Raw genomic sequence first — 12,921 nt, 5'->3', positions numbered from 1 at the left:
GCGTCTACGTTAACATCCAAAATGAAATTTGAACTGCGCGCCACGGTGAAATTTAGATGGCGGAGCGTTGTGGGCACGCCCCACTGCGTCGTAGCCTTTGCAGTACAATGCATTGAAGGAACGAGAGCTTAGTGGAATTCGTGTTTGATGGCCGATAACTTCGGTTCTGTTGAACGCGTTGAAGTCCTTTCTTTTGCGGCAACGTCTTTTTGAAAAAGCCTGTTTTAATATGAAATGCCTTTCTCCACTACGACTAAAAGTGGTTCAGGGCCCCTTTAATACTAGCGCGCTTTGTATAAAGGCGCATATGTACCGTCTACCTCGGTGATAGAATTTGTGGAAAGATTTGTGAGAATTCCTTTTGAATGAAAGTGGTGTTTCAGGCAGCCGAAATTAAGCTTGTTCTTTTTACCTTTCCGGAGTGTCTTCAGTTTCAATACATATAAGGCGAAGTAATGTTTTTGTGCTTACAAAAAAATCATGATAAAGCTAGATACTGAACTGCTCATTCCAGTAAAATGTACTGAGTTTAAAAAGAAGAAAGAAAGTTCAAAAAGAAACTGCGTCGGCCGGGAATCGAACCCGGGCCACCCGCGTGGCAGGCGAGTATTCTACCACTGAACCACCGACGCCTACGAGCGACTGCTGCAGATGGTTTCCTGGGATAGCCTGAATATAGCTGCCCATTGCCCGGCTCAATCTAGGTCACTGAGGCGGCGAGCGCTTGTTCGAGACACGGCTGCCTCGATCACGCGCGCACGGGCGCGCGTGATCGAGGCGGCCGTGTTCGAGAAAACTTGCTTCAGCGTTGGCCGCGAGGCGACACTGCAGGAAGAAAGGCTTCTCGGCCACTCGCAGCGCAGTTGGATAGATGGTTCCAAAAATAATAGAGCTATCTGTTTGTTTATTTAAAGAAAATAACGCACTTTCTGCATACGAGATACAGATTCGAATTCTTTTATATATCCCTTGAAAGCTGCATACTTCTCATCACTTGAAGATAACGACAAATTCTGTCAAAATGCGCCCTATCCGACCTTGTAAACAAATTTTATAAGGAAATCCTTTGGATCCGCATTGAAGAAAAACGTTGATATCACATTTCGCAGAGGTAGACGGACTTTCACAATTCAATGATGATCGCAATGGCTTTCTTATACGTGTTTAAGAAAGCGAAATAACGGAATCAGGAATGGCGTAGGGCGAAGAGAGTTGCTCGCAAGTCAGGTGACGAGCTCTTATACAAGTACTCACCGGTAGATATTTTTATTCTTCTAAAAGAATTCACAGACAGAGAAGTTGCAGTTTCAGCCAAAAGGCGATGAATCGATTGCGATAGCACAATAATGGACAGCTATACGAAGTAAGCATAGTAGTTTTACCGACCATATAAACTTCTTAACATAGGCATAATAACTGTATCGTATGCATGATGGGCAGCCTGCGCAGTGCCGGCTCAAAACTGTAGCTGATACGGATTGTTAACTGAAGGACTTCTCGACCTCTTTTCCTGCTTTCGGTATAAATGCCCGCTGCTCAATAAAGCTGGGTCTTTCTCCCCCTTGATATTTGGCGCACCATGACTACGATACATGGCGTCACAAGTGGTCAACGTTGGCGCCCACTTCTGGGAACATCTACACGGACTGAAGAAACAATTCGCGAAATAAATTTACTACAACCACCGGACGCACTTCACCTCAAAGGGGACATCGCAAGCAAAGAATTGGCAGCTATTCAAGCAGAGGTTAGAACTATACCTGACGGCGACAGAAACAGCAGGAAAGGCTCGACCTGAGTCGACGAAAACTACGCTATTGCTGACTACCGCAGGTGAAGGAGCAATTGGGGTAACACCTTCTCCGAAGACGAAAACAGCAGCCACTACGCGACAGAAAGCGAAAATTTTGACGACTACTGCAAGGCCCAAAACAATGAAGTACACGAGTGCTAGTTATTTAAGAGGCGAGCGCAGGCACCAGGCGAGCCATTCGAGCACTTTTTTGCGGGATTTGAGGACTCAAGCGAGGCTCTGTAACATTGCAGGGTTACTCAAATCAATAGCCAGGTACCAAAATGTTTTTGGTACAAATGACTACAAAATACGACAGAAGTTACTGAGATGACAAGCTGACTCTCCAGATGGCAGAATACATCTGCAAGGCTGCCGAAGCAACATCACTAAGAAATGTGGGAACCAGACCATAAGCAAGTGGACTCGGTTCAAAAGATGCGCTTCGCTCCTAGTAGAGAGCGGTAGGCCTACAAGTGCCGAAAGCGCGCACCGGACACACGCACCGCGGAAATGTCCTGCATTTGGGCGCGCATGTCAGAAATGCCAGCGATGAAACCACTTTGCCATCTGCTGTAAAGCAAACGAACAAATCGGGGAGCTCGCTGCATGGTGCCGAAGAGGGGTTCGATATATTGAACGTCGCTGTGAGGAGCATATGGTCAAGGAACGCGATTGGCTTGTTCAATCAAAAGTTGGCCACTGCTCAGTTCACCTTAAGGTTGACACTGGTTCCCAAGCCAACATTTTCCCGCTCAGGGTCTTCAAAAAGATGCAGCCACAGCCATGACTCAAGCCCAGTTGAACAATTCTGCGGTCCTTCGGAGGGAGCAAAATTCAGCATATTGGCACCGTTACATCAGAAGTGGAGCTAAATGGTCGCAGCGAGGTCCTGCAATTTTTCATCGTGCGGAAAGGACAAGCAATACTAGGACTTCAAGCGTGCGTTCAACGCGTTCGGCTTCTTTCTGATGTAGTACACAGCGTGTCGCAAGACGCAACAGAAAGAGTAGTAGATAAATTCCGTCATTTATTTGGAGGCACAGGTTGCGTGGATCGTCGCTGCCATATGGTTCTCTGCGATGACGCCATGCCGATCGAACGGCCAGCGTGACGGGTGCCCCTAGCGCTGCGGGAGCCACTGCTTGAGGAAAGACATGTATTTTGCCGCAAGTGAAAACACACACACAAGGAAGACGCATATAAGACAACACGGGCGGGCATATGTCTCTTGTGTGTGCTTTAACTTGCGGCAAAAAACATGCCTTAGCAAGCACCAGCTAGGCCAACCAGCACTTCTGTTACTGCTTGAGGAGCTGCAGCGCATGGAACAAGGCGGGATCATTGCAAAAGTGACAGAGCCCACAGACTGGGTAAACCTTCTTGTAATTGTGAGCAAAAACGATAGACGGTTTATATAGGGTGCGTGGACTGGAAAAATATTAATGATTGTGTCAAAAGGGAGGCCTACCACATGCCGACGCGAGAAGACATAGAGGCGGAACTGGTCGGAGCAACGAATGTCACTCGCCTCGATGCAACCGCGGGCTTCCACCAGATACCGTTGAACGAGGCAACCTCAAACATCTGCACATTTGCAACGACTTTTGGGCGGTACCGTTTCCTCCGACTACCTTTCGTAATTTCATCAGCGCTAGAAGTTTTTTTCAAAAGGTTCTAAGTTAAATCATGGAGGGTCTTCCTGGAGTGAGGGCCTACGCCGATGACATATTAGTCTGGGGCATGTCGAGGAAAGAGCACGATGAGCGACAGAGATTGGCGCTAGAAGCAGTGGTACGAGCGGGTTTGACTTTCAACGAGGCCAAGTGCACATACGGGCCGAGAAAGATAGAATTCCTAGGCGACGTAATCAGCAATGAGGGTGCACGGCCGAGTTCCTCCCTGATACAACGCATGATGCAAACGCCAGAGCCGAAGGACAAGCAATCAGTGCAAAGAATGCTAGGCGTGGCAAACTACTTCAATAAGTTTTTGCCATCGTTGGCGCACAGGACAGCACTGATACGAAGTTTACTGGAGCAAGGCACAATGTCTAAGTGGGGGCGAACCACGCCAAAAAGCGGAACGGGCTATGCGAATGCATGAGCAAACGGTCACTACTATCGCTTTTTGATATTGTGAAAAAACTAAGATATGCTGCTATGCATTGCAATATGGCTTGAGTGTTGCTTTATTATGTAGTGTCACGATAACGAGTGGAAGCCGGTGGCTTACGCGTCTAAAGCTATTACGGAAACCAAGCAGGGATATTCGCAGATAGAGAAAGAAGCGATGGCTATTGTGTATGGCTGCGAAAGATCCAATCATTTCACATATGGGCGCAAGGGGGAGACTGATCACCGACCTGTGATTGCAATATCCCAGAAAGCAATTGGTGGTATGCCACCTAGGCTGCAACGCTTCTTTCTGCGACTGCTTGGTTATGAGATCAGAATTGTTTTTGTTCCAGGAAAACTTATCTTCATGGCCGACATGCTGTCCCGGGCTTCAGTCAACTGTTTGCTCAAAAGTCTGGGCAGAGGCGAACAAGTCGAAGGGCAGCTGAAACCATTTTCTGGCGAGCTCTCGCAAGTCCAGGAAGTTCTGTTAAAAGGATGCAAGGTTGTGATTCCAGTCAGCATGAAGCGCGAAATACTGTACAAAATTCACCAAGGCCACTTGGGTATAACCAAATGCAAGAGCCCGAGAAGTGATCTTCAGGCCAGGTATTAATAGCGACATTAAAGGATTCGTACAGAAATGTGCAGTGTGCAGGAAATACTCGTGCAGCCAGCCACGTGAGCCGCTGAAGATGCATGCGCCCAGTGCCTGAGCAACCATGGCACCGAGTTGACATTGACCTTTTCTACTACGGCGGCAGAACTTATATCTGTCGTTCTTTCGAAGGTTACAGAGGTGGAACTACTTAGATACATCGACTACCACCGTTATTCAAGCAACTAGCGCTATCTTCGCGCGATACGGCATACCAATGAAGGTGTGTTTGGACAACGAACCCCCTTTCTCAAGCAACCAGTTTTCCGCATTTTGAAGGAAATACGATTTTCGCTGCATCATCTCTCGCCCTAGATACCCACAGTGAAATGGCATAGCGGAGAAGGGGGGAAGGTGGTCAAACGGATATTAAAGAAAACCGCTGAAATTTATCAAGGTTTGTGGTTCGGTATGCTTGTTTACAGGACATCCTCTTTGGAAGGTGCTGCATCAACGGCATCGATGCTTCAGGCCAGAAACCTACCAACAACGCTGCCAAACATTCAGGATCACCCTGGTTTACACATTGTCCCGCATCGCCAGACAAGGAGCAACACACAATCATTGCCACCTCTGGGCCAAGGTGACGTTGTGCGCGTGAAATATAAAAACATGGTGTCACCGCGCACAAGCAAACATGTAAACATCTCAATCGATGACCGCGGAAACTCGCTGTCGAAACGCTGGAGTAAAGAAGCGAGGCAGCAGCAGCGCGCGAATTAGCCTTCGCGCTTCCTCACGCGCCAACGCAAACTAAGGCGGGGACAAATTAAATTAATCATGTTCTGGGATTTCACGTGCCGAATCCACGATATGATTATGAGACTCCGTAGTAGACTCTGGGTTCATTTCGACCACCTGGGGTTCTTTAACGTGCACCAAAGGCACGGTACGGGGATATCCTTACAGTTCCCCCCTCCCGGCGAAATTAGGCTGCCGCGGCAAGGATTCGATCCCGCAACCTCAGGTTTAGCAGCGGAACACCAAGGCTACTAGGCCACCACGGCGGGTCCAAGCCGCGAAAACACAACGTGCGGCGAATTCTGTCCCCGTCGCAGATGACTGTGAAGATATAGAGGCACGGGCGGGCGCGTGCGGCGTCCGGGCCGGCCGGAGTAGAACGCAGCCCCCCCCCCCCCCCCCGTGGCCTAGCGCGCGGCGGAAGACGGCGCGCTTCATCCCCGCTTTCCTCCGTTGCGTGCGCGAGATTGAGCCGCAATCGCCGTCTCATCCTCGCACGCTTTCACTCGCACATAGAGCATACGGCTCGAGGCGACGATTTTATCGCCCTTGGGCTTTATGCGGAACCTCTCTGTGACTCCGACGGCAGAAATGCGCCTGGAATATGTGTATAATTGATATCGCGATAAAATAACAAGACACGTTCCTGGAGCCCCCTTTTTATTTTGTTCCCTGTAATTTATTTAACAATGAAAGTAAAAATATATAGGGAAATAAAACAGCATGTACACGAGCACGATTTTCAAGAAGTGAGTTGGTATCGTATGTCTTAAAAAAGGTACCGCGTTGATGTGTACATCATCATATGCGTTTCTAGCACTTCTCAGTCCTACGTAGACAAGCTGCCCTTTCGTGCTTGTCGTCCTGTTTTGCTGATTCGCACCAGGCACTCTTTCGACAACATCATAATAGGAATATGAACAAGGCCAATGAGTGCTCCTTCTTTTTTAACATAACATAGTCCAGTAATGCAGAGAGTCCAGTAATGCAGAGCCACGTCAGCGGTGCGCGCTCGCGCCCTAGCCATCGTTTAATTATCATAGTTTAGTGAATAAGACTCGCGGGAAATGCTATACGACGCACCACTGTAATAATGGAAACGCTTCTACAAAAAAAAAAAAGAAGAAGGCAACGACCTCTAGTTCCCGCAAGGCCGACAGGCTCCGAATATATTATATATGCTGGTTATAACGTATGCATTATGGGCTGGTCATGCATATCTCATAATCATTTGCAAATAGCACTACTAATATCATATCTCTTGATCCATAGTTCACACAAAGTGAGCAGTGTGCATTATTTTTCAGCGCCTGCTCAATCCTGCTTCTATTGTAGCAACTTTTAATTTTCACCTTCATGCTTTTTCATCTCGAAAGCTAAGCGAATTTTTCATGGTACAAACAGAGCATGCATCTTTCTATAGTTGCCCTCAGATGGTTAAGTACTACCACCGGCGTTATCACCAGCCTATATTTACGCACACTGCCAGAACGAAGGCCTCTAGCAGCGATCTCCAATTACCTCCGTCTTGCGCCATCCGACCCAAAGCAATGCCTGTAAATTTTCTCGCCGCTTCGCATCAACTAATTCGCCACCGTCTTCGACTGTGCCTCCCTTTCCTTGGGGCCCATTGTGTAACTCTAATAGACTATCGGTTATCAACCCTACGCCTTACATGACCTGTCCAGCTCCATTTTGTCCTCTTAATGTTAGAAGATCCGCCATCCCCATTTGATCTGTGAACCACATCGCTGTCTTCCTGTCTCTTAAAGCTATATCTAAAATTTTTTCGTTCCATCGCTCGTTACGCGGTCCTCAACTTGTTCTCGAGCTTCTTTGTTAACCTCCAAGTTTCTGCCCCGTATGCTAGCACCAGTAGAATGCAATGATTGTACATTTCTTTTTAAGAATAGCGGTAAGCTTCCTGCCATGTCTTAGTAATTTTTGCCGTTATGAACCGCAACCATATTTTTTTTTCTCTCCTACTGGCATGGTTGTTTCTCTCCTACTGGCTGTGTCGTTGTCAAACTCACGCTGAAATCGATCTATTAAAAATTGCTGGTAAATGAATTCGTCTGGCAATGGCTTTAATATTGGCCGATGATAATTATAGGTGAGGCTACCCATCGTTTTAGCTAACGAAATGGGGAGCAGACCCGAGGTTTATAACGCACAAATTTTTTTATTCCACCTATCCATGTTTACGTAGAAGAACCGTTAAGTACCCTACACGTAATACCAGAAGCATGGCGGGTCTCCACTTGTAGAACTAACCACGGAGAGCAGGTGATGAAGCGAAAGCTGTCACATCTACTGAACTGTTGTGCGATGATTGATGTGTGCATATAGATAGTTCAACATATGCATCGCGTCTCTTTTTTTTTCAACAGAAATATATGTACATTTTTAAAATAACGGCACGGGTACTGTTTTCTCACTCTTTACATGTATGTATCACACGCGCATTTTAAGTCTTGATAGTGCCGTACATTTTAATGTAACATTTATTGTCATTAATCTGCACAGTGCCTTCTTTACAGTTAAACTGTGCTTGCTTGTGGCCTTTAAAAATTTGATTTTCGACGACACTTGGTTTGTTCGTGTTTATGCCTGCTGTTTCCTTTTTCCTTTCGGGATGGCTATATATTGGTAATTAGCGCGCACAGTGAAGTGAGACTACTTTAGTTGGCCTCGAATGTTCAGATTTATTGCTTTTCAACTCTTGTTTTATCGTAGCTTCTTTGTGTGTGCGGTACAACTTGCTTTCCTGAACGTAAAGATGGGACGCGCGATGCTGTCTGTTGTTGTATGTTGCCTTTGCGACATGTCGTGTTTTTTTGGGGGGGAGCACGAAACTAGTCAAGCTGTTAATTCAGCTTCTTTCCAGGCCTGTCGCATCGCATCGAAGGAAATAAATTTATTATTAATCTTATAGCCTGACGGCAAAAGCTAGCGAGAGCTAAGGTCGTTCTTATTCGATGTATAACGTGCTTTCGACTAAGACAATGGTTGGGGAATGCAGGGAAGTGCGAATAGAAACTGGAGTGGTGGCTGGTCGACGCAGTAGCTAGGTGCGTTACATTTCGTTAACACATGCTGCGAGACCTGTGCCTTTGAGTGCCGCTGAGACGTAGAAAACGCGCAGGAAACACTGCTTCTTTGCTTGACGTCCGCCAGCCGTGCCGAGCCTGTTGTATTGATTACTAACCTCAGCGGGGCTTTGATTTTCTTTCTTGCTATTCATTCAGCGTCGTCCTTGATTTCTTCTTTTTTTGCGATTCGAGAGGGCAAGCTTGCTAAAACAGGTGGTGCAGTGATAGTTACGTACCAGTGAGGGGCTGGGGCATGCTTCTTCCTGCTGCTGCGGCAGCGTGCCGTTCACGGAAGTAGTGCGCTGCGGTTCCGTCGGGCCTTCCTGCTTGACGTCGCTCGCGACCGACCCAGTGGCATTTTGAGGGGTTTGCACCGCCTGAGTGAGTTCGCTGGCACCTGCTCGTAAAATGATGATAAAGACGATGACGATGTAAGTGTCCCCTCTTACACGGGGCGCTGATCTTTTAAGCATGAAATGAATTCAGCTCACGTTGTCAGCGACCTTCAAGTGACCTCTAGCCAAAAGCCAGAGCCGTTATCCGGGCACTCAAACGAGAATATCCGGGCAAGTAGCGAGAGTAGAACGAGATAATCCGGGCAACCAGTCAAAACCGCATTACATACGATAGTTTTACTTCCAAAACAAGTTGCGAAAAATATTGCTTTCGCGATCTTCCAAATGTTTGTTCACTACATCACTCAAGCTGTAACTTCTAGTACACCGAATATTTTTTAGTCATTTCCGATAGTGACGTTCAAAAGGCAGATACAAGGCACTGTATACTTGATTGTCATCTCTTGGCGCTGTGCTCTTTTCAACGCCAGTGATCCGTGAGGTCCGCGGCGCGTCCAGCGTGCCGGCAGCGCAGGTAGCGTCGGGCAGCGCCCAAGCCAGTAGCGTCTGGCGCAGCGCGGATGGCTGTTGGACCGAGACGAGACTTGCAATGAGGTTCTGTCCGGTTCTGTCCGCAATGGGCTTCTTTCTTCCCACTTTCAATAGCGCAATTTACTGCTAACATTGAGAGGAAGTTCATTTCCACCGAGCCGTCACGATAACGAGTGAGGTCGACATTTTTGTCTCTTTATTTGGACTATGGTGTATTTGCACAGTATGACGGGGTGCGGTGTGGTGTGGTGGGGTGTGCTGTTGTGAACATGCGCTACATCCATTTTAATGTTGTGGCTAGTATAATCTCCAATCAATCTGCTTTGCCGGTAGCCATTTGATGCCCACATCTACTCTCGATTACGGGACAGCCAGGATTTTTGCTGTTCGGGTTCAGGCATGTTCCAAAGATATCGGTTCGGGTTTAGGTTCAGTTGCGTCCAAATTTCAGTTTGGGTACGGTTTTCGGTTCGACCTCACGTTTCGTTCGGCAGTCTGGTTTGTCCGCCACTTTCATAGCACATGAGCACAGCTCTTTGTGCTATGCAGCCACAGCGGAAAGAACAAATATTGTTCCATGAACGGCAGCAAAAGTGCGAACCAGCTTTGAGCGTGAAAATAAATTCAGTGACTGATCTTATAATGTCTGGTAACCTCTGTCCCCTAAAAGTTCACGAACTTTACACGACACCCAACACTTGAATGTAGATGCAGTTTCTTTCGACATCTATCGCCACGTTTTGCGCATTATACATTCCAAATTACTGCATGCCCAGAAGCTTGTGACATTGATGGCCGCCGAGATTTCAGATGCGCGAAACGTTTTAAAAGCCCGCACGCGCCGCATGATATGGGAGGACATGGGCAAGTCATTTATAATTCTCATGTACAGCAACAACGTATCGTCAATTCGAATGTGTTGCATTCGCCTGCATAGCAATGCACTCGGAAATTTCAATGTCTCCTGTGTGCAAACCAGTTGCATATTTCCCGCCCTCAGTTCACGATTCCACTGGCAACTAATTTTGCATCTGTAGCTCGAGGTTCCTCCCGATATGCTGCCTTCATGCATTGCCTTGGGCAAGCTTCAATGACACACTTGTGGTATTGCGGTAGCTTCAGGCAATTTTTATTAGTTTCAAAATTCACCTTTAGCTGTCCACGTTTTTACGTGGAGGCAACGAGACTGGGAATCCTCAGGTAAAGCATTTGATCTTTTGCTGAAGACGGCTCCCTTTTTTGCATATTGATGACCGTAGCTGCTAGTGGGACTTCAACAGAAATACTTTTGTGGAGCTTCTTTTTTCGTTTTTAGGGAAAAAGGTGGGCCATTCGGCGTCTACTTTGCAAACGTGTGCTTATATGGACTTGGTAATTACTTATTAGGTTCCCAACTTTATGCTCTGGTTTGCTATAGTTTTGAGCTTGGAGAAAGATTGCAGTGAAATTATCCCGCCGTCGGTATAGGGCGAAGACTCCGCTTTTTTTATGTGTTCATAAAGGTCTATCATGAAACATCGTGAAGCAGCGCGAAATAGAAAGATTGAGTACGCAACATAGAACGCCGTCTACGGACAAGTCTAGTGCGCCACTCAAGGCAGTACGGAAATAAGCCTTCCTATGAGGGTCGTCTTTATGTGCTTAACTTTTTATGCTTAACTTGGCAATGGGCTTTTTTCTTCCCACTTTCAACAGCGTAATTTACTGCTAACATTGAGAGGAAGTTCATTTCCACCGAGCCGTCACGATAACGAACGAGGACGACACTTCTTTTTCTTTCTTTGGACTATGGTGTATTTGCCGCGGCGTTCCAAGGTTGTAACCAACTGCGAAATGGTAGTATTCAGAGGACACCCAAGGGGGATCATTGGCGCAAATGGCGAGCATACCGTGGGCCTCGCCGCCGTCGACAGCGGCAGTGGACGGCACGCGAGCGGACGTGGGGGTCACTTCCTCCGAGGTGTCGGCCGCCGGGGTGCCGGCGGCGTCGGAGATGCTGTCGCTGCCCGACTCTCGCGACGACGTCCGAGCAGCTCGGCGAGCGTCCGCCGCCAGCGACGGGCTCTGAGCACCCTGAGCGCGGCGACGGCGCTTTCGCGCCTTGCACGAGCCACGGTTCCGTCGGACAGCGCGTTTCGGCGCGTCTACAGACACCGGCGGAGGCTCGGGACGCCAGGGTACCACGGCCGTGTTCCGAGACTCTGCGGGCGAGGCCTCCAGGGCGCCGCCGTTGGCCAGCGTCGCGTCGTCGCTCATGGAGGCAAGTGCGTTTTCTCAGAGCGGGAGGACGGAGGCGCATCCGAGAGAAACAGCTCCTCTTCTTCTTCTGCGCAAGGTCTCGAAGCACGTGCCAACCTGATGAACATGGTACCTTAAGCAGTGGCACAGAGCCAGCGTTGCGGCGATGAAAGTGTCTAACTGGTGGCTGTTTGTGTCTTTCGCAATGAATGAATGCGTGAATGAATCAACAATTTACCGTTCATTTGTTTACCGCGCACAGGAACACCCCTAAGGTGTGAGTGCTGGCGCACGCATACATTAAACCCGAAAACCAAAGACGACAACAATAAATAAAGGTACCAGAAAATGTAAATAAAAAACGCAAGGAATAAGAATAACACATTATAAAACAAGAGCAAAAACAGCAAAAGGCAAGGTAAATGCAAAAGAAAAAGGAGAAACACCATTGAACAGTGCGTGAAACAATGACACAACAACGAAAAAAAAGGAAAAGAACAACTAAAGTTACTTATAGTGACATGAGAAATATCGATATCATAATAATAAGGCTTAGAAAGACTCAGTTTTCTGTGGACGATTGAGTGTTGGTTAGGACAGGCAGGAACATGGGAAAGTTTATGTTCTTTGTTGATCTTTCGTGGCATACGCAAATTGATACAACTCAAGCGTTCCGGGAAGGTGATACAGGTGATTAAGTAGGTGGCGAAGTAAGGGAAATGTCAATAATTTAACAGTGCTAGAACAAGGATTGGTGTCGGTGAGAGCAAAGCGGTGATGATATAAGATGAAAAACTTCTTCGGTAAGCGTTCTAAAATGTCCCTGTTGGATCTACAAATTACATTCCAGAGAACCGACACGTATTCGAGTTGAGGAAAGCAGATTGTTGTGTGCAACTTGCGAAAATGTGTAGGAGCATTGAATTCCCTCTACAGCCTGCGAACAGGGGCCCTATAACGTAATATTATTCCAATATGTTTTTATTCCAATCTCCGGATGTCAAATTTGCCTAACCGCTGAGGCAAGCATCGGGCGCTTACCCGCAGAGTTGTCTGAACAGACCAATCAAACGCTCTCCTCGTTCGTAGGAGGTCACTTTTGTTTGCTTGGAAACCAATAACGTTCCCTACACTGAGCAGCTTGTCTTATCTAATTGGCTGACAAGAGGCGAGGAGCAGCCTCTTGTGGGGAGGGATTCGACGGGGACGAGCCCCTGCACTGAAAGTTGATAACCGGATGAAGAGAGTGGTGCCGGCGTCTGCGATAGGCCCGCTTCCCCTTACTTAGCTTGCGGTGGCTGGTCGAAAATCACGGCGGCATGCAACGGAAGCTTAAGAATGAAGCTAAAACGGAGCCTCAGTAAAGAAGAGTTGGCCGAACGAGGTCGTAAACGTG

At 47.6% G+C, this 12,921-nt stretch overlaps 1 protein-coding gene and 1 non-coding gene across 2 annotated transcripts in view; both read right to left on the bottom strand.

The window, feature by feature from the left end:
- The window catches only part of LOC126537978 (uncharacterized), a 91,225-nt gene extending 79,307 nt beyond the window's left edge, over nucleotides 1-11,918 (bottom strand). Inside the window, exons 1-2 of the mRNA XM_050185094.3 lie at nucleotides 11,177-11,918; nucleotides 8,637-8,797 (exon numbers count right to left, since the gene is read on the bottom strand). Of these exons, the coding sequence (XP_050041051.3) occupies nucleotides 8,637-8,797; nucleotides 11,177-11,543 (528 nt within the window). The 5' untranslated portion in view covers nucleotides 11,544-11,918. The remainder of the gene's footprint in view (nucleotides 1-8,636; nucleotides 8,798-11,176) is intronic.
- On the bottom strand, nucleotides 562-632 carry TRNAG-GCC (transfer RNA glycine (anticodon GCC)). The gene has a single exon. It is a non-coding gene; the product is annotated as a tRNA-Gly (tRNA).
- Nucleotides 11,919-12,921: the final 1,003 nt, after the last annotated feature.

This window comes from Dermacentor andersoni, chromosome 4 (assembly GCF_023375885.2).
Source record: "Dermacentor andersoni chromosome 4, qqDerAnde1_hic_scaffold, whole genome shotgun sequence".
NCBI classification, from domain to species: Eukaryota; Metazoa; Arthropoda; class Arachnida; order Ixodida; family Ixodidae; genus Dermacentor; species Dermacentor andersoni.
This window is presented reverse-complemented; position numbering and strand designations above follow the sequence as displayed.